The sequence below is a fragment of the Salmo salar genome, chromosome 16 (assembly GCF_965601325.2).
Source record: "Salmo salar chromosome 16, fSalSal1, whole genome shotgun sequence".
Taxonomy (NCBI): Eukaryota; Metazoa; Chordata; class Actinopteri; order Salmoniformes; family Salmonidae; genus Salmo; species Salmo salar.
This window is the reverse complement of record NC_138306.1, coordinates 86,934,093-86,954,294: the sequence shown is the minus strand read 5'-3', so window position 1 is coordinate 86,954,294 and position 20,202 is coordinate 86,934,093. Positions and strand designations below refer to the sequence as shown.

Here is a 20,202-nt window from a genome sequence, read left to right as displayed (position 1 = left end):
TCCAGCCTCAACATAGTAACGTGACACTCCTCTGGGTCTCCCTTTTCTCCTCAGGCCAGACAACTGAGAAGAAACTAAACACAGACGTTCTCCAGACTGACTCCATCAATTACATCTTCCAGGCCCCTTGAAATACAGTATGATTAAAGAGTTGGACAAAATGAAAACAGGTATCAGTTGAAAGTGTAAACCTCCCTCTTATCCCCTCGTCCTTCCCATAGCCATCCAGCCATCCAAAGCAGGCCTAACTAACAGTGCCTTCAGAAAGTATTCATACCCCTTGACTTATTCAACATTTTGTTGTTACAGTCTGTATTCAAAATGGATTAAATAAATGTTTTTCTAACCCACCTACACACAATACCCCATAATGACGTCACAATACCCCATAACGAGAAAGTGAAAAGATGTTTTATAACATCTATTTAAAATTAAATACAGAAATATCGAATTGACATAAGTATTCACACCCCTGAGTCAATACATGTTAGAATCACCTTTGGCAGCGATTACAGCTGTGAGTCTTTCTGGGTAAGTCTCTAAGAGCTTTGCACACTTGGATTGTACAATATTTGCCCATTGTTCTTTTAAAAATCCTTTAAAATTGTTGATCATTGATAAACAGCCATGTTCAAGTCTTGCCAACTTGCCATCAAGCTGATTTAAGTCAAAACTGTAACTAGGCCACTCAGGAACATTTAATTTTCTCTTGGTAAGCAACTCCAGTGTGGTTTAGGTTATTGTCCTGCTGAAATGTGAATTTGTTTTCCAGTGTCTGTTGGAAAGCAGACTGAACCAGGATTTTGCCTGTGTTTAGCTCTATTCTGTTTATTTTTATCCTAAAATACTCCCTAGCTCTGGCCGATGACAAGCATACCAATAACATGATGCAGCCACTACCATGCTTGAAAATATGAAGAGTGGTACTCAGTGTTGTGCTGTGTTGGATTTGCCCCATACATAACACTTTGTATATAAAGTCAATTTCTTTGCCACCTTTATTTGCAGTTTTACTTTAGTGCCTTTATTGAAAACCCGGATGCCTGTTTTAGAATATGTTTATTCTGTACAGGCTTTCTTCTTTTCACTCTGTCATTTAGGTTAATATTGTGGAGTAACTACAATGTTGTTGATCCATCCTCAGTTTTCTCCTATCACAGCCATTAAACTCTGTAACTGTGTTAAAGTAGCCATTGGCCTCATGGTGAAATCCCTTGAGCGGTAATTGAATAGGATCTATGTGAGCAGTTGTACAGTAGAGTTCTGAGGAAGGGAAGGCAGTCAGGGCATAAGGTCCTGGGTGTTAACATAACAGCGTTGTAATTCACCCTATTCACACAACAACACTGATGACATATTAACATAGCGTTGTAATTCACCCTATTCCCACAACAACACTGATGACATATTAACACTCAGCATTGTAATTCCCCCTATTCACACAACACTGATGACATTAACACAGCGTTGTAATTCACCCTATTCACACAAAAACACTGATGACATATTAACAGTCGGCTTTATTATCAGACTCTAGGCGTTCTCTAGCCTTATACAGACAGACAGATAGGACAGATAAGAGAGAAAAGAGGGGGGAGACAGACAGTGAGAGAGAGAGAAAGAGAGAATGAAAGAAAAAATAGAAACAGAGAAAAGACAACTATCTACCTATTTAGCCAAGTGTAGAGTGTAGAGAGAAAGGGAGGGAACAAGGGAGAGAGAGAGAGAGGAGAGATGCTGCAGTGCATGACTATACTGTACTGTGCTGTGTGTCTGGTGAGGAGGGAGTGGTGTCATCTCTCTCTCTTGCTCCCTCTCTCCGCTGCTGCTTCCTGTGACCCACTTCCTCATCTCACCAACACCTAGGTAGCTGGCTGGCTTGTCAAGGCTACAACATGCTATTTAGGAGTTGAACAACGTGGCCACTCTGTAACAGACCTATCATCTTAAAGGCACAATCTGCAATTTAAACAGCCTGACCCTGCTCCACATGATAGTTTTTTTAAACCTGTTTTGAAGCCATACAGATTTGGGGTTGTGATCGGTTAAGGCAGTTGTAGTAAGTTCGTAATAAGGGATCTATGAGTTCTATTCTTCAAGAAGCAATTTGTTAGTACATATGTGGCCTTTTTCAGGAAGCTAGGTGTATGACGATTGTCATTACTTCACAGGAGAGACATTTAAAAAAATCAAAATGCATATTCTTTTTTCAGAAATGCCTTCTTCAACATGTGAACTTTAATGTGCCTTAATAATAAACAGGTATACCATCTGTAAATATGAATACAATTGTTCAATTACAAGCCTAGTCGGTTTAGCCACAGAAAAAGACAGGAACCTTCACGCTACCCATGATTGGTTGAGACAATTGATGGGCTGGACATGCCAAGAGATTAGTTCTGATTGGTCTGCCATGTCGCAGGCTTCTGTCTATAACATGAGCTGCTCAGATAATCCTTGCTACCGGGTTTTAAAAACAAGATATAGCCATGGAGAACTGCAAGTGTTGCTACTGCTCTCAATGACATTGTTGCCCTGAATTTAGCAGGAGCAATTGACAAATATCAGTGGGAAGAAGTTGTGATGGACTACTTTCTGGAGGACGATCGTCCCATGTTGACTGTCTCTGACTCTGAAAATGAATCAGACGATGAGGAAATCCCTGACTTAGGTAAAATCATTTTTTTCTGTATTTTATCCCCTTTTCTCACCGATGTCATGATATCCAATAACGATCTTGTCTCATCACTGCAACTCCCCAATGGGCTCAGGAGAGGCGAAGGTCAAATCATGCGTCCTCAGAAACATGACCCGCCAAACCGTGCTTCTTAACACCCGCCCGCTTAACCCGGAACCCGCCCGCTTAACCCGGAGGAAACACCGTCCAACTGACGAACGAAGTCAGCCTGCAGGCGCCCGGCCCGTCACAAGGAGTCACTAGAGTGCAATAAGCCAAGTAAAGCCCCGCCAGTCAAACCCTCCCTTAACCTGGACAACACTGGGCCAATTGTCCTATGGAACTCCCGGTCATGGCCGGTTGTGGCACAGCCTGGGATCAAACCCGGGTCTATAGTGATGCCTCAAGCAGTGCGATGTAGTGCTTTAAACCGCTGCACCACTTGGGAGGCCCTGGTAAAACTTTGTTTCTTCCTCATTGAACTAGACATTGTAGAGTCTTCCAATGACAGTGATGGGGAAGAAATGGAGATCAACAGTGTTGTTGTTACAGAAGAAATTGACAGAGTTTTGAAATCAGTGGAATGCCCTGTGGAAACCGAGTTTGATTGCTAATGTAGAAGGAGTCAAAAAGAGAACACAGAAGGCTGTTTTATAAAACACCTGTCTCTAGAGTACACCTTCAGGGCAACCATGGCCGTGAAGCGTTCATACATGTATACGGGTAAGAGTCTAGCTATATTTTCAGATATTATACGTTTCTAAAGTCATTTTCATTGCAAGTTAAAGCGTACTGTTAGCTAGCTAGCTAATGTTAGCTGGCTGGCTCACTAGCTAGCTACGTGTATGATATGTGTAGTAATATTATTCAAATCTCAGAAAGCCGTTTCCATTGCTACACTGAACAAAAATATGAACGCAACATACAACAATTTCAAAGATTTTACTGAGTTACAGTTCATATAAGGAAATCAGTCAATTCGATCCAGTCGATCCTGAGCATCCCAAACAAGCTCAATGGGTGACATGGGTGTATGGGTGACATGGGTGACATGGGTGACATGGGTGATATGGGTGATATGGTTGACATGGGTGTATGCAGGTCATGGAGGTTTCCTTCTTTTCACTCTATCATTTAGGTTAGTATTGCGGAGTAACTACACATTTTGTTGATCCATCCTCAGTTTTCTCCTGTCACAGCCGTTGAACTCTGCAACTATTTTAATGTCACCATTGGCATCCTGATGAAATCCCTGAGCGGTTTCCTTCCTCTCCGGCAACTGAGTTAGGACGGACACCTGTATGTATGTAGTGACTGGGTGTATCGATACACCATGCAAACTGTTAATAATATTTCACCATGTTCAAGGGGATATTCAACGTCTGATTTGTTTTTTACCCATCTACCAATAGGTGCCCTTCTTTACAAGGCATTGGAAAACCTCCCTGGTCTTTCACTGCTCGACTGAGGGACCTTACAGATAATTGTGTGGGGTACAGTGATGAAGCAGTCATTCTAAAATCATGTTAAACACTGTTATTGCAAACAGAGTGAGTCCATGCAAGTTATTATGAGACCCGTTAAGTCCCAAAAAATGTGGCTTGCAAACTTATTTTGGCTTGCCATAACAAAGGGGTTGAATACTTATTGACTCAAGACATTTCATTTTAATTAATTTGTACAAATAAAAAAGAAACATTATTCCACTTGGACATTATGGGTATTGTGTGTAAGCCAGTGACAACAAAACATCTACATTTAACCCACTTGTAAATTCAGGTGTAACACAACAACATGTGGAAAAAGTCAAGGGATGTGAATACTTTCTGAAGGCACTGTAAAGTATAAACAACACATATTTTGTGAACAAGGAAGTGTAAAAAACTGAGCCAAAACTTTTCAAGGGCCATTTCTCAAAAGTGGGGTTACAAGTTTATCAACTTTCAACGTAGCAGTACTTTCCCATTGTTCCTCCAAACTGCAGTGAAGCTCAGAGCCTGTACTTTAATCCAATATCAAAAACACCATTTCAAATTTTGGAACATAAGACTGAAAAGAGATGAGGGGTCACATATTGTTGAAATGACCACTGAACAGCAGGAACTCTTATAGACTGTGTCTTTGAGAAAACCAATCAGATTCTCTACACTGTATATCATTTACAGCAGGGCTCCTGAGCTGAGATCCCAAGTGCTTGTTGATTCTCATGGATTAGATTATCGCTGTGAAAAACCTAGTCATGTGTCATTCTGATTCACACAGGGTAGCCAATGACATGACGGCCAGAGTAGAGAGGAGAAGTCATGGCTATCCATGCTACAGCATATTGACTCCTGTTGACCAGATCAAATCAGATCCTAATGAAGGTAATCACCACCTCTCCTCAACTGTAGTTCAAATGTTGTACAAAAATATAACACGAGAACAGTAATGTAGTTCAATGTAGCTTATTCATCAACACTCAAACATAGTACTGTAAAGGTATACCTTGGTGATTATAAAATGTATGTCACTAACCCATCCTCTGGACTATGTATCAATCACTAGGGTACATATTGGATAGAAAAAACACATACTTTAGTGAATGAAAAAGTCCACACCTCCACCTCAGGGGCTGACTGACCCTTTTAATGCAGTGTTGTCAAGAGCACAACTGATCCCTGAACAATCTGTCCTTTCTGTCAACAGCACAACTGATCCCTGAACAATCTGTCCTCTCTGTCAACAGCACAACGGATCCCTGAACAATCTGTCCTTTCTGTCAACAGCACAACGGATCCCTGAACAATCTGTCCTCTCTGTCAACAGCACAACGGATCCCTGAACAATCTGTCCTTTCTGTCAACAGTCCAACTGATCCCTGAACAATCTGTCCTCTCTGTCAACAGCACAACGGATCCCTGAACAATCTGTCAACAGTCCAACTGATCCCTGAACAATCTGTCCTCTCTGTCAACAGCACAACTGATCCCTGAACAATCTGTCCTTTCTGTCAACAGCACAACTGATCCCTGAACAATCTGTCCTCTCTGTCAACAGTACAACTGATCCCTGAACAATCTGTCCTCTCTGTCAACAGTACAACTGATCCCTGAACAATCTATCCTTTCTGTCAACAGTACAACGGATCCCTGAACAATCTGTCCTTTCTGTCAACAGCACAACTGATCCCTGAACAATCTGTCCTTTCTGTCAACAGTCCAACTGATCCCTGAACAATCTGTCCTTTCTGTCAACAGTCCAACTGATCCCTGAACAATCTGTCCCATCTGTCAACAGCACAACGGATCCCTGAACAATCTGTCCTTTCTGTCAACAGTCCAACTGATCCCTGAACAATCTGTCCCATCTGTCAACAGCACAACTGATCCCTGAACAATCTGTCCCATCTGTCAACAGCACAACAGATCCCTGAACAATCTGTCCCATCTGTCAACAGCACAGCTGATTCCTGAACAAGCTGTACTTCCTGTTCTTTAAGATATATCCCTCAGGCCTCAGGGTGTCTTATTCACCTGGCAAACCTCTCAAACAGCACCAGGAGTTTTGTGTGTGTGTGTGTGTGTGTGTGTGTGTGTGTGTGTGTGTGTGTGTGTGTGTGTGTGTGTGTGTGTGTGTGTGTGTGTGTGTGTGTGTGTGTGATCCTTGTGTTAGTGTGTGTACCTAGCCCCCCCCTCAGGGTCAGTTGTCTTTAGTTTAGACAGGAGGAAATCATTAAGAAGCCTTTCATTTCAGAGAACTAAGACCTGAGGAACACCAGCCACAGCATGTCTGGTAGTGGATGGAACTAAGAACTGAGGAACACCAGCCACAGCATGTCTGGTAGTGGATGGAACTAAGAACTGAGGAACACCAGCCACAGCATGTCTGGTAGTGGATGGAACTAAGAACTGAGGAACATCAGACACAGCATGTCTGGTAGTGGATGGAACTACGAACTGAGGAACACCAGCCACAGCATGTCTGGTAGTGGATGGAACTAAGAACTGAGGAACACCAGCCACAGCATGTCTGGTAGTGGATGGAACTAAGACCTGAGGAACACCAGCCACAGCATGTCTGGTAGTGGATGGAACTAAGAACTGAGGAACATCAGCCACAGCATGTCTGGTAGTGGATGGAACTAAGAACTGAGGAACATCAGCCACAGCATGTCTGGTAGTGGATGGAACTAAGAACTGAGGAACATCAGCCACAGCATGTCTGGTAGTGGATGGAACTAAGAACTAAGGAACATCAGACACAGCATGTCTGGTAGTGGATGGAACTAAGAACTAAGGAACATCAGACACAGCATGCCTGGTAGTGGATGGAACTAAGAACTGAGGAACATCAGACACAGCATGTCTGGTAGTGGATGGAACTAAGAACTAAGGAACATCAGACACAGCATGCCTGGTAGTGGATGGAACTAAGACCTCAGGAACATCAGCAACAGCATGCCTGGTAGTGGATGGAACTAAGACCTCAGGAACATCAGCAACAGCATGCCTGGTAGTGGATGGAACTAAGACCTCAGGAACATCAGCAACAGCATGCCTGGTAGTGGATGGAACTAAGACCTCAGGAACATCAGCAACAGCATGCCTGGTAGTGGATGGAACTAAGAACTGAGGAACACCAGCCACAGCATGTCTGGTAGTGGATGGAACTAAGAACTAAGGAACATCAGACACAGCATGCCTGGTAGTGGATGGAACTAAGAACTGAGGAACATCAGACACAGCATGTCTGGTAGTGGATGGAACTAAGAACTGAGGAACATCAGACACAGCATGTCTGGTAGTGGATGGAACTAAGAACTAAGGAACATCAGACACAGCATGTCTGGTAGTGGATGGAACTAAGAACTGAGGAACACCAGCCACAGCATGTCTGGTAGTGGATGGAACTAAGAACTGAGGAACACCAGCCACAGCATGCCTGGTAGTGGATGGAACTAAGAACTGAGGAACACCAGCCACAGCATGTCTGGTAGTGGATGGAACTAAGAACTAAGGAACATCAGACACAGCATGCCTGGTAGTGGATGGAACTAAGACCTCAGGAACATCAGCAACAGCATGCCTGGTAGTGGATGGAACTAAAACCTCAGGAACATCAGACACAGCATGCCTGGTAGTGGATGGAACTAAGACCTCAGGAACATCAGCAACAGCATGCCTGGTAGTGGATGGAACTAAGACCTCAGGAACATCAGACACAGCATGCCTGGTAGTGGATGGAACTAAGACCTCAGGAACATCAGCAACAGCATGCCTGGTACTGAATGGAACACATGAATGAATGGCACACTGTAAACTACTGAAACAACTCTCTTCTGAGTTCTCCTTGAGTAGAGTTCATAGTGAAACCATTCCCTTCTCAGGGCTAAGAGGCCAGGGGGTCAGGGAGCCAGGGGGGGTCAGGTCAGGCTTTGATGCCTTCACATGGCCCGCCCGTCCCCTGTGGAGAAGCAGAGAGACGGTCTGCTCTGTCTGGGCTGCTTGTGGAGGGGGGTAGAGGATTTGGGGGTTCCCTGGCCATGTGTCTAACTAACCCCAGCCTCATCACTCTCACCAACATCACCATTCAGCCTCAGCCTCCACTCCAGTCTCTTTCAAACTAAACTAAAATGACAAGCCAGGTTACCCACCACCTCTGTTGAGATGACATTATAGAAGGCCAGGCCATCACCAATGATAAGGGTAATCATTTTAGGAATCTTCAACTGGCTATGACTAACTAAGTGTCAGTGTTAGCAAAGAGGGCCACTTCAGGCCAGAGTAGCTTCATTTGAAAGTTCCCTGTCAGTGTAAGCAGAGGGCCACTTCAGGCCAGAGTAGCTTCATTTGAAAGTTCCCTGTCAGTGTAAGCAAAGAGGGCCACTTCAGGCCAGAGTAGCTGCATTTGAAAGTTCCCTGTCAGTGTAAGCAGAGGGCCACTTCAGGCCAGAGTAGCTTCATTTGAAAGTTCCCTGTCAGTGTAAGCAAAGAGGGCCACTTCAGGCCAGAGTAGCTGCATTTGAAAGTTCCCTGTCAGTGTAAGCAAAGAGGGCCACTTCAGGCCAGAGTAGCTTCATTTGAAAGTTCCCTGTCAGTGTAAGCAAAGAGGGACACTCCAGGCCAGAGTAGCTTCATTTGAAAGTTCCCTGTCAGTGTAAGCAAAGAGGGACACTCCAGGCCAGAGTAGCTGCATTTGAAAGTTCCCTGTCAGTGTAAGCAAAGAGGGACACTCCAGGCCAGAGTAGCTGCATTTGAAAGTTCCCTGTCAGTGTTATTAATGAGGGCCCCTTCAGGCCAGAGTCGCTACATTTCAAAGTAATTTATTTTCTACACATTCAAGTTATTTTTAGCAAAAAGTTTGAGCACCTGCTAATAACCAACAAATGATTCAATTCAAAACGTGCCAGATCAGATCAGTGAGCTGGAAATAGAAATAAATAGTCTCTAGTCTAGATTCCCAGCCCCATTCATTTGCATTGGACAGTAAAGTCCCACCTACCTACAGTACATGTACAAATGACCTCAACTAACCTGTACCCCCGCACACTGACTCAGTACCGGTAACCCCTGTATATAGCCTCATTATTGTTATTTAATTGTTATTTATTTTTGTTTTTTACTTTAGTTTATTTGGTCAATATTTTCTTAACTTTTCTTGAACTGCACTGTTGGTTAAGGGCTTGTAAGTAAGCATTTCACGGTAAGGTCTACACCTGCTGTATTCGGGCGCATGTGACAAATAAAGTTTGATTTGATTTGATGCATGCTTAACAGCCATAAACATAGAATTAAGCTTACTGGAACAGGAATCCCCATTCAAGCCAATTGCAATGGCCTGAGGCTTTTTCCTGTTCTAGCTATTATATTTCTTTGAACACAGCATCCCAGAGAGCTAGGGATTAGTTTAACATCAACAATGGAGAGGAACGATCCTCATCCTCATCGTCCCTCAAATCCAGCCATTGACAGTCCTCCCTTTCGCCCTTTCACTGGCTTAGTTTAGCCATGCTGCTGCCCAGTCTCGGCTAGCAGCATGCCTACCTACAGCCAAACCCAGACCACATCATCACTGCATCCATCCACACCATAGTTGGCCTCTATCCCCCCCTCTCTCTCTCTCTAACTCTCTCTCTGTCTCTCCCACACTCTCTCTCTTTCTCAATACTCCATGATGATTCACAGCAACAGCAGTAGCACTACAATATCTAGGCTACACCATCACCACCACATCTCAGCTAGGTGACTGTTAGAAATAGTGGAATATGTGAATGTCTCTCTTTTCCTTACGTAACTAAACCATGGCTTGCATTACACTGACTGCTGTGGCTCGAGGAAGAGAGGGAGGGTGGGAGAAGAGAGAGAAAAGGGAAGAGAGGGAAGAGAGAGGGGAAAAGCCAGGGTGGATGACTGAAATGAATTTTAAAGATGGAGTCTTGTTTTTTTTCCACCCTTCATTTCGCCTGAGGCTTTAGAATGCTGTTCCGTTCACTGGAAATAGAAGGCTAGGCTACGGGAATGAATCCACATGATGTTGCTGATGCAGGAACCATTTTCAGACAGCCTATGAATGCATAAGGTCAGTGCAAGGTACCTACCATTCCCTATCTACTACACCATATGATGTAAAAAGGACATCAAACAACACATAGAACATCAATAGATCCAAAACAACATCTAGCCTATTCATATCTATGGGCTTGCACTATTCATATCTATGGGCTTGCACTATTCATATCTATGGGCTTGCACTATTCATATCTATGGGCTTGCACTATTCATATCTATGGGCTTGCACTATTCATATCTATGGGCTTGCACTATTCATATCTATGGGCTTGCACTATTCATATCTATGGGCTTGCAGTCCCTCCAATTGAGGCCATTGGGTTTCTTCCCAAATGCATCCATCCATTGAACAGTGAACAGTGTTTAATCATCATTTTATCTGACATAATTACCAGTCATATACTATCTATCCATGACTTCATATTCGGACTGTGTCCATTTCCATATAAAGTCATTATTAATGCTAGGACGAGCTGTGCTGTCAAGGGTTGGTTTGCTCTAGCGGCGGGTGATGAGTGTCAACAATATTACACTGCATTCTGAGAACGATATTCAACATTCCATATTTATTCCTTAACTTCCATGATAGAATGTTGCGTTTTACGCATTCCAGTCACAGTTATTTACATTTACATTTTTTGTCATTTAGCAGACGCTCTTATCCAGAGCGACTTACAGTAGTGAATGCATACATTTCATACATTTTTTTCTCCGTACTGGTCCCCCGTTATATTAGATGCAGGCTAGGCTACTATCAAGAGAGGATGATGATGATGTGGAGAATACTGACACTGGTACCACTGCCCATTCCAATGCAGACTACACGCCCCTCTGTGGCATGACTTCTCCAAAGCTCAGAAATTCTACATCAAATGACTTTTAAAAAACTGCCAAGGGAAAAATACGCACAGATGTGAAACTCCAAACATGGGTTTGTGTGGGCGTATATTCATATTTTCGATTCGTTATAACAAATTGACAATATCAGGGCCAGGTCAGTGCAATGCAGGTGTGCGCATGCATCCGTGTGACACATTTCAATGTGGAGGAGATTCTAGTGTGGGCTCGGGCGCCGCGAAAATCGAGGCGTGTGCGTCCTTACGACTTGAACGCACTGCGATGCCTCGGAATGAATGGAATATAAACACAAATCCCACATATTGCAGAAGCAGACGCAACTATATAACATAGGGTACAATTTAGACATTTTAGTCATGGTGGGTAGGCTACTTACGCACTGCCTCCTTTTTGGGATCGAGACCGCTGGCGTTCTGTTGGATCTTCCCTATTTTATTCTGCAGAACCCAGACCCTCTGGTTGGTGGACATGATCTCGTTCTCCAGCTCCTGAAATAGGGAGCAGGCGTGTTTGGCCAGGTCGGAGAGCTGCCGCAAGGTCCGCGAGAGCACCACATTATTGATGGAACACAGATCCTCAATGTTGAGCGAGCCTTCGTCATTTGGAATAGGTAACCTGCACAGTAACTGGGGTTCTACAATCCTTTTGGCAAATGGCATTTTGATCAACCGCAAAAATTATCCAAAATCCCCCCTAGAAAAAGCACACAAAAAATATCCAAGAAAAAAACTGTCGTTCATCGGGCGGTCTTCCGTCCCTCGTCTCCTCCTCTCCTCAATCCAAAGTTCCCCGTGTCTCCTTCAGACCCTCCATCCTTTTCGTTGCTGAGGTCTTACTCCGTCCGTTCTCCCGAAGCGTGGCGCAGCCTGCCTGCATATAAGGATCCGCGCTGCCCGAATGATCTTGGGTTGCCTCCGTGGCCTCCCGGGTTCTAGTTTTTCATTGCTCCAGAGTAGAGCGTGAGGGCTTTAAAGGAAGAGAACACAAAATCCCGGAGTGTTGTCCTCATGATCCGGATCAGGATTTAGGAATAGGGGAAGCTATTCAAGCGGCAGTAGTGTTGAGCGCCAAATCAACGGCGAAGCGCGTGCTGCATACTGTCTCTACTATTACAGTCATAACGGGAAGAGCAGCGAATGAAAAATAGAGGGCTGGAATATAGTCAGATCTTTGTCTTTGAGAAAAGATTCAGCTTGATCTAATCTTTAGCTGCATTGCTGAGGTCAAGATCATATAAACTGTATAAACCAAAGAAAAGTCCAAAGGCATTGGGCCGATAACTACAAAAGTCTATTGTTTAAAGAACTGACAGACAACACCAATTAATCATTGACATTTATGATAAAAACACAAACTTTGGAGTAAAACAAGCTTATATTTTGGGTTCTGATGGGGTATGACAGTTAAACTAAGCTCATGAGGCATTTATAAGTTATATTCTTCAAGAATCAATAGGTTCACATCATTAATTTCTGAGTCCAAAAGTGGATGTAGCATCTGCTGATTTCCCCTTTAACACACCCCTGTTGACCCCTGTCAGGGGTTCTGTATAGCGGTCATTTAACACAGCCCCGTTGACCCCTGTCAGGCCTGGTTCTGTATAGCGGTCATTTAACACAGCCCCGTTGACCCCTGTCAGGCCTGGTTCTGTATAGCGGTCATTTAACACAGCCCCGTTGACCCCTGTCAGGCCTGGTTCTGTATAGCGGTCATTTAACACAGCCCCGTTGACCCCTGTCAGGCCTGGTTCTGTATAGCGGTCATTTAACACAGCCCCGTTGACCCCTGTCAGGCCTGGTTCTGTATAGCGGTCATTTAACACAGCCCCGTTGACCCCTGTCAGGCCTGGTTCTGTATAGCGGTCATTTAACACAGCCCCGTTGACCCCTGTCAGGCCTGGTTCTGTATAGCGGTCATTTAACACAGCCCCGTTGACCCCTGTCAGGCCTGGTTCTGTATAGCGGTCATTTAACACAGCCCCGTTGACCCCTGTCAGGCCTGGTTCTGTATAGCGGTCATTTAACACAGCCCCGTTGACCCCTGTCAGGCCTGGTTCTGTATAGCGGTCATTTAACACAGCCCTGTTGACCCTGTCAGGCCTGGTTCTGTATAGTGGTCATTTAACACAGCCCCGTTGACCCCTGTCAGGCCTGGTTCTGTATAGCGGTCATTTAACACAGCCCCGTTGACCCCTGTCAGGCCTGGTTCTGTATAGCGGTCATTTAACACAGCCCCGTTGACCCCTGTCAGGCCTGGTTCTGTATAGTGGTCCTATCTGCAGACACATTCAAGTTGAATGAAAGGATGTTATTCAAGTTCACTCAATAGGAGTTTCCTGGGCGTTAATTCATATTTTTGCTGAACGAGTGTTTCACTTAATCCATACTGTTGTTGTCAGAATCATTCAGAGGGCCTCAGTCTGAGCTCTGTCTATGGTGAGGGTCCCCACCTCTGTACTAGAACAGAACTGCTAAGTTAGCAAAGCTGAGGGACAGGCTCTAGAGGTGATCTGCAGCGGTTCAGTGTCCAGTCTCCTACAAAGCTGAGGGACAGGCTCTAGAGGTGATCTGCAGCGGTTCAGTGTCCAGTCTCCTACAAAGCTGAGGGACAGGCTCTAGAGGTGATCTGCAGCGGTTCAGTGTCCAGTCTCCTACAAAGCTGAGGGACAGGCTCTAGAGATGATCTGCAGTGGTTCAGTGTCCGGTCTCCTACAAAGCTGAGGGACAGGCTCTAGAGGTGATCACAGTGGTTCAGTGTCCAGTCTCCTACAAAGCTGAGGGACAGGCTCTAGAGGTGATCTGCAGTGGTTCAGTGTCCAGTCTCCTACAAAGCTGAAGGACAGGCTCTAGAGGTGATCTGCAGTGGTTCAGTGTCCGGTCTCCTACAAAGCTGAGGGACAGGCTCTAGAGGTGATCACAGTGGTTCAGTGTCCAGTCTCCTACAAAGCTGAAGGACAGGCTCTAGAGGTGATCTGCAGTGGTTCAGTGTCCAGTCTCCTACAAAGCTGAAGGACAGGCTCTAGAGGTGATCACAGTGGTTCAGTGTCCGGTCTCCTACAAAGCTGAAGGACAGGCTCTAGAGGTGATCTGCAGTGGTTCAGTGTCCAGTCTCCTACAAAGCTGAAGGACAGGCTCTAGAGGTGATCTGCAGTGGTTCAGTGTCCAGTCTCCTACAAAGCTGAAGGACAGGCTCTAGAGGTGATCTGCAGTGGTTCAGTGTCCGGTCTCCTACAAAGCTGAGGGACAGGCTCTAGAGGTGATCTGCAGTGGTTCAGTGTCCGGTCTCCTACAAAGCTGAGGGACAGGCTCTAGAGGTGATCTGCAGTGGTTCAGTGTCCGGTCTCCTACAAAGCTGAAGGACAGGCTCTAGAGGTGATCTGCAGTGGTTCAGTGTCCAGTCTCCTACAAAGCTGAAGGACAGGCTCTAGAGGTGATCTGCAGTGGTTCAGTGTCCGGTCTCCTACAAAGCTGAAGGACAGGCTCTAGAGGTGATCACAGTGGTTCAGTGTCCAGTCTCCTACAAAGCTGAAGGACAGGCTCTAGAGGTGATCACAGTGGTTCAGTGTCCAGTCTCCTACAAAGCTGAAGGACAGGCTCTAGAGGTGATCACAGTGGTTCAGTGTCCAGTCTCCTACAAAGCTGAAGGACAGGCTCTAGAGGTGATCACAGTGGTTCAGTGTCCAGTCTCCTACAAAGCTGAAGGACAGGCTCTAGAGGTGATCACAGTGGTTCAGTGTCCAGTCTCCTACAAAGCTGAAGGACAGGCTCTAGAGGTGATCACAGTGGTTCAGTGTCCAGTCTCCTACAAAGCTGAAGGACAGGCTCTAGAGGTGATCACAGTGGTTCAGTGTCCGGTCTCCTACAAAGCTGAAGGACAGGCTCTAGAGGTGATCACAGTGGTTCAGTGTCCAGTCTCCTACAAAGCTGAAGGACAGGCTCTAGAGGTGATCACAGTGGTTCAGTGTCCAGTCTCCTACAAAGCTGGGTTGAATTCTTTGGGAAACAGAAAGTTGCTTTCAGATATTATAGTTGTTGTTGTTCATGTTGAGATGTGGGATGTGAGCATCTTTCCACCGTCTTTATTAACCTTTTACTGCAGTGGGCTAAATCAGGACCAATCAGAGTGTTTCTTGGTAGTCTTAAACAAATCTACTTTGTAACAAAGTATACACCTCACACACATGGTCATGGGTTTAAAAAAAGAAGACACATGTATCATGTCAGATATAGAGTTGAAATGTATTGCAAAGTAACAATGTTTATTGTAACCACAGGAGCAGGCAAACGACAGGTCAAGGCAGGCAGGGGTTGATAATCCAGAGCAGAGGCCAAGGTACAGGACAACAGGCAGGCTCAGGGTCAGGTCAAGCAGAGTTTAGTAATCCAGAGGTGGACCAAGGTACAGGACAACAGGCAGGCTCAGGGTCAGGTCAGGCAGTGTTCAGGCGGGCGAGAACAGGGTCAGGACAGGCAAAGGTCAAAAACCAGGAGGATGAGAAAAAGAGAGACTAGGGGCAAACAGGAGCTGAGACAAAACACTGGTAGGCTTGAACAAACAAGACGAACTGGCAACAGACAGACAGAAAACACAGGTATAAATACACAGGGGATAATGGGGAAGATGGGCGACACCTGGACGGGGGTGGAGATGAGCACAAGGACAGGTGAAACAGATCAGGGTGTGTATATACATCACAGAAGACTGAAATATAACAAAAATGTTTGACATAGAAACCCTGGATTTCAAATCAAATCGTATTTGTCACATGCGCCGAATACAACAGGTGTAGACCTTACTGTGAAATGCTTACTTACAAGCCCTTAACCAACAATGCAGTTCAGTAAATAGAGTTAAGAAAATATTTACTAAATAAACTAAAGTAAAAAATAAAATAAAAAGTAACACAATACAATTAAATAACAATAACGAGGCAATATACAGGGGTTACCGGTACTGAGTCAATGTGCGGGGGTACAGGTTAGTCGAGGTAATTTGTACATGTAAGTAGGGGTGAAGTGACTATGCATAGATAATAAACAGCGAGTAGCTCAATGTAAATAGTTAATGGAAATAGTCAATGGAAATAGTCAATGGAAATAATCAATGGAAATAGTCAATGGAAATAGTCAATGGAAATAATCAATGGAAATAGTCAATGGAAATAGTTAATGGAAATAGTCAATGGAAATAGTTAATGGAAATAGTCAATGTAAATAGTTAATGGAAATAGTCAATGGAAATAGTCAATGGAAATAGTCAATGGAAATAGTCCGGGTGGCCATTTGATTAAATGTTCAGCGGTCTTATGGCTTGGGGGTAGAAGCTGTTAAGAAGCCTTTTGGACCTAACCTTGGTGCTCCGGTACCGCTTGCCGTGCGGTAGCAGAGGGAACACTCTATGACTTGAGTGACTGGAGTCTTTGACAATTTGTTGGGCCTTCCTCTGACACTGCCTAGTATATAGGTCCTGGATGGCAGGATTTTCAGCTGGTTTAAAATAATCTGTTTATTAACCCCCCACCGGTGCGTCAATACAGGTTACATAACAAACACATCCCCATCAAAATCAGTCAGTTAAAGCTATAGAGATATGTGCTTTTGCATGGGCTGCATCTCAATCCACCGCATCCACCACTTCCGCATCTGTGGTGAAAGGTGGCAGAGCTAGAGCGGTGTTTGTCAGACCATGAGACATCTGCGGTGAAAGGTGGCAGAGCTAGAGCGGTGTTTGTCAGACCATGAGACATCTGCGGTGAAAGGTGGCAGAGCTAGAGCGGTGTTTGTCAGACCATGAGACATCTGCAGTGAAAGGTGGCAGAGCTAGAGCTGTGTTTGTCAGACCATGAGTCATCCCAAAAATCTTCTCATGGTCTTCTCACGAAAAACATCTGGAGCATCCGAGTGGTTTGACCTAAAAAACGATTATGACTACTCTATCTCACAAACACGGTGGTGTTCTCCATTTTACTATACGAACCCAACAAGTGTCAGGACACTCGTCTGAAGTCAGTACCGTTGATGTGCCAGTAGCGTCAGAACCGTTTGGGCTACAAACTAATTTCCCCTAAGTGGAAAATGGATATTTGCACGAACACGATGATGTTCTTCGTTTTGATATACGACCCCCACAAGTGTCACGGGACGTGTCTGAAGGTAACCGGTACCAGATTTAAAAAAGGAATGGAAGTCGAAGGTAGTTTTGTGCCTACCCAGGAGAAGGGGTTAAATACTGTATTTAGGACTGTGTCACGACTTCCACCGAAGTCGGTCCCTCTCCTTGTTCGGGCGGCGTTCGGCGGTCGACCGTCACCGGCCTTCTAGCCATCTGTAACGGCTGTCGTAGCGAGGGGACCAAAGCGCAGCGTGTTGAGTGCTCATTATGACTTTTTATTTGAACACAGAACACTAAAGAAAAGAACAAAAGCGAAAACGATCAGCTCACAGTTCTGTCAGGAACATAGACTAAACAGACAGACAACTACCCACAAACACAGGTGGAAAAAACACCTACTGAAGTATGATCTCCAATTAGAGACAACGAGGACCAGCTGCCTCTAATTGGAGATCATCCCCAAAAAACAACATAGAAATAGAAAACTAGAACTAAACATAGAAAACATAGAAAAACACAAACACCCTCTGTCACGCCCTGACCTACTCTACCATAGAAAATAACATCTTACTATGGTCAGGATGTGACAGTATTCCCCCCCCAAAGGTGCAGACTCCGAATGCTCCTAAAAAACTAAAACAAAAAAGGGAGGATAGGGTGGGTAACACCTGTTATTGGCGGCTCTAGTGCAGTCCACATAACACTAACCTCCAGCAGAGGAGGCGGCTCCGGTTCGGGGCGTAACCCCCGCTCCACCCGCTGATCTACCATACATTTTGCCATGTCTGAATGTGTTATTCAATTAGTTTCTATAGGCTTTAGTACTAAAGGCAAAAATCTATATTTTATCCAATAATTTTACTGAGACCATCATCCTTTATAATCAGTTAATAATAATCAAACGTTTGGAATTATTCCATTCCATTTTCTCCCCATTAAAGGCTAAGATATGTAGCATTGGACACTAAGTAGCCACACATAGGCTACACACTGTCTGATAAAGGTATTCCTGGAATACTTGTTAGTAATGGCAGAATGGCAGACAGAGAGAGGCTGATTCTTCTGTGACACGGCTGTAACTATAGAGCAGCCCCCTCTTGTGGCAGATCTCGTAACTTTATCTTCCTGGAATCAATCACATGCAACATCACTAACGGAGGTCTCTCTCTCTCTCTCTCTCTCTCTCTCTCTCTCTCTCTCTCTCTCTCTCTCTCTCTCTCTCTCTCTCTCTCTCTCTCTCTCTCTCTCTCTCTCTCTCTCTCTCTCTCTCTCTCTCTCTCTCTCTCTCTCTCTCTCTCTCTCTCTCTCTCTCTCTCTCTCTCTCTCTCTCTCTCTCTCTCTCTCTCTCTCTCTCTCTCTCTCTCTCTCTCTCAGGGTGTTGCCTGAGTTGCAATGATATCAAGCAGCTACATAATGATAACAACTCAAAAATAGTTCCTCATTTCATGAAAGGACATTAAAAGGGATGGTTTACATTGTTATTGTTCGGCCAGTCAGTCATGAGCCTCTGTCCCAAATGGCTTCTTATTCTCTATAGAGTGCACAAACGTCGACCAGGGTTCGCAGACACTGTCACCTGATCCTGGGGCAGACATGGAGGGAGTGATACGGTTACTCGGGCGATGAACTGAAAGCCAGAACTGGTTGAACAGGTATCCTTCCACCACGGCGTAGGGGCCACACAGGAAGTCACTCTATAATGCTGGAGGTCAGTCAGGTAAACTTGCACACAGATAGAAGAAACACCCCTGTGACGTTTTGGTCACTAGGCAACACCTTTTAGCTGTTTCATCTCTCTGGATACTCATGCAATACATATTCAGTCCAAAATAAACACAACTGCATTCTGAGGTAAAGAGATAAGAGATTAAAAAATAAAATAAATATATATATATATAATATAGTGTACTGACACAATAGAAAAAGTCCATTAGATGTTTGGTTTCAGTAGACCAGTAAAATGAAGCCCAAACCATATGATGATATACATCTAAAATGAATGAGTCCAACTAGAGGGAACAACCCCCATTCCCCTTCTAGCCGTTCTCCTGCTGATTCATTTACTGAGACATAAATACAATACTGGGGACTGCAGGTACCGGGGTCAGATATCTGTTATCATATTGTTGTAATAACAAGTTTAATAATCAACTTTGCCTTGATCTGATCGATACTTATCTCCCTTTAGGGCCCAAAGGTGCTTGTCTTGCAGTTTCCATCCTGCCTGTAATAGTCCCTGAGTCTGATAAGGTGTCAGCTACAACCAAGAGGCCAATTAAGACCTGCCGTTTCTTTTTAAACCATGTTCCCCTGCTGAAGTACAGCCAAGGACACAGGAAACAGGAAACCAAACAGTTGGGAATTGATCTGTTAAAATGAGTTTCCTTCCCTGTGTTAATAAAGTAGTTCCTTATAAATGATCTACTAAAGGCTTATTGACAAACAATAAATATATTGTTATATAAATATCAAGTCTTTTTGTTTAGTATTATAAAGTATCTATGTTTTGGAAAAGTTTGATAAACATTCGCAGTGGTGCATTTGAGATGACTAACTGTTAAAAATCCAAACATTTGTGCAGTCATTTTACTACATTGAACAGAGCTAATACATTTTAAGTTTGGTTTGAGTTCCTTTTAGCCCTTGTCCCAAATGGCACCCTATTCCCTACATAGTGCACTATGGGCCATAGGGCCCTGGTCAAAAGTAGTGCACTACATAGGGAATAGGGTAACATTTGGGACAACCCTTAATGGATGTTTTTATGGCCATACAGTATTGATGTACTTTCGTGCAGCTGGACCAGGAGATCAGGGTTATCAGACCTAGCTGCCATCAGCTGTCTCAATAACCTCTAGTAGTACTGGTAGCTGTGCGTATATTGTAGTATATCAGGAACCACTAGATTCAGCCGCGGGACGCTTTTTTCTTGAGCTGATGGTCAGGGGGCTGGAACATAATTACAAATCATTTGTAGACTGCAAATTGACAGCATGAAGCCCAGAT

General features: G+C 44.4%; 1 protein-coding gene across 2 annotated transcripts in view; it reads right to left on the bottom strand.

The window, feature by feature from the left end:
- The window catches only part of LOC106595567 (actin remodeling regulator NHS), a 159,446-nt gene extending 147,413 nt beyond the window's left edge, over nucleotides 1-12,033 (bottom strand). For both annotated transcript variants that reach the window (XM_045698309.2, XM_045698311.2), the window contains exon 1: nucleotides 11,462-12,033. In XM_045698309.2, coding sequence (XP_045554265.2) covers nucleotides 11,462-11,744 — 283 coding nt within the window. In that variant the 5' untranslated portion in view covers nucleotides 11,745-12,033. The remainder of the gene's footprint in view (nucleotides 1-11,461) is intronic.
- Nucleotides 12,034-20,202: the final 8,169 nt, after the last annotated feature.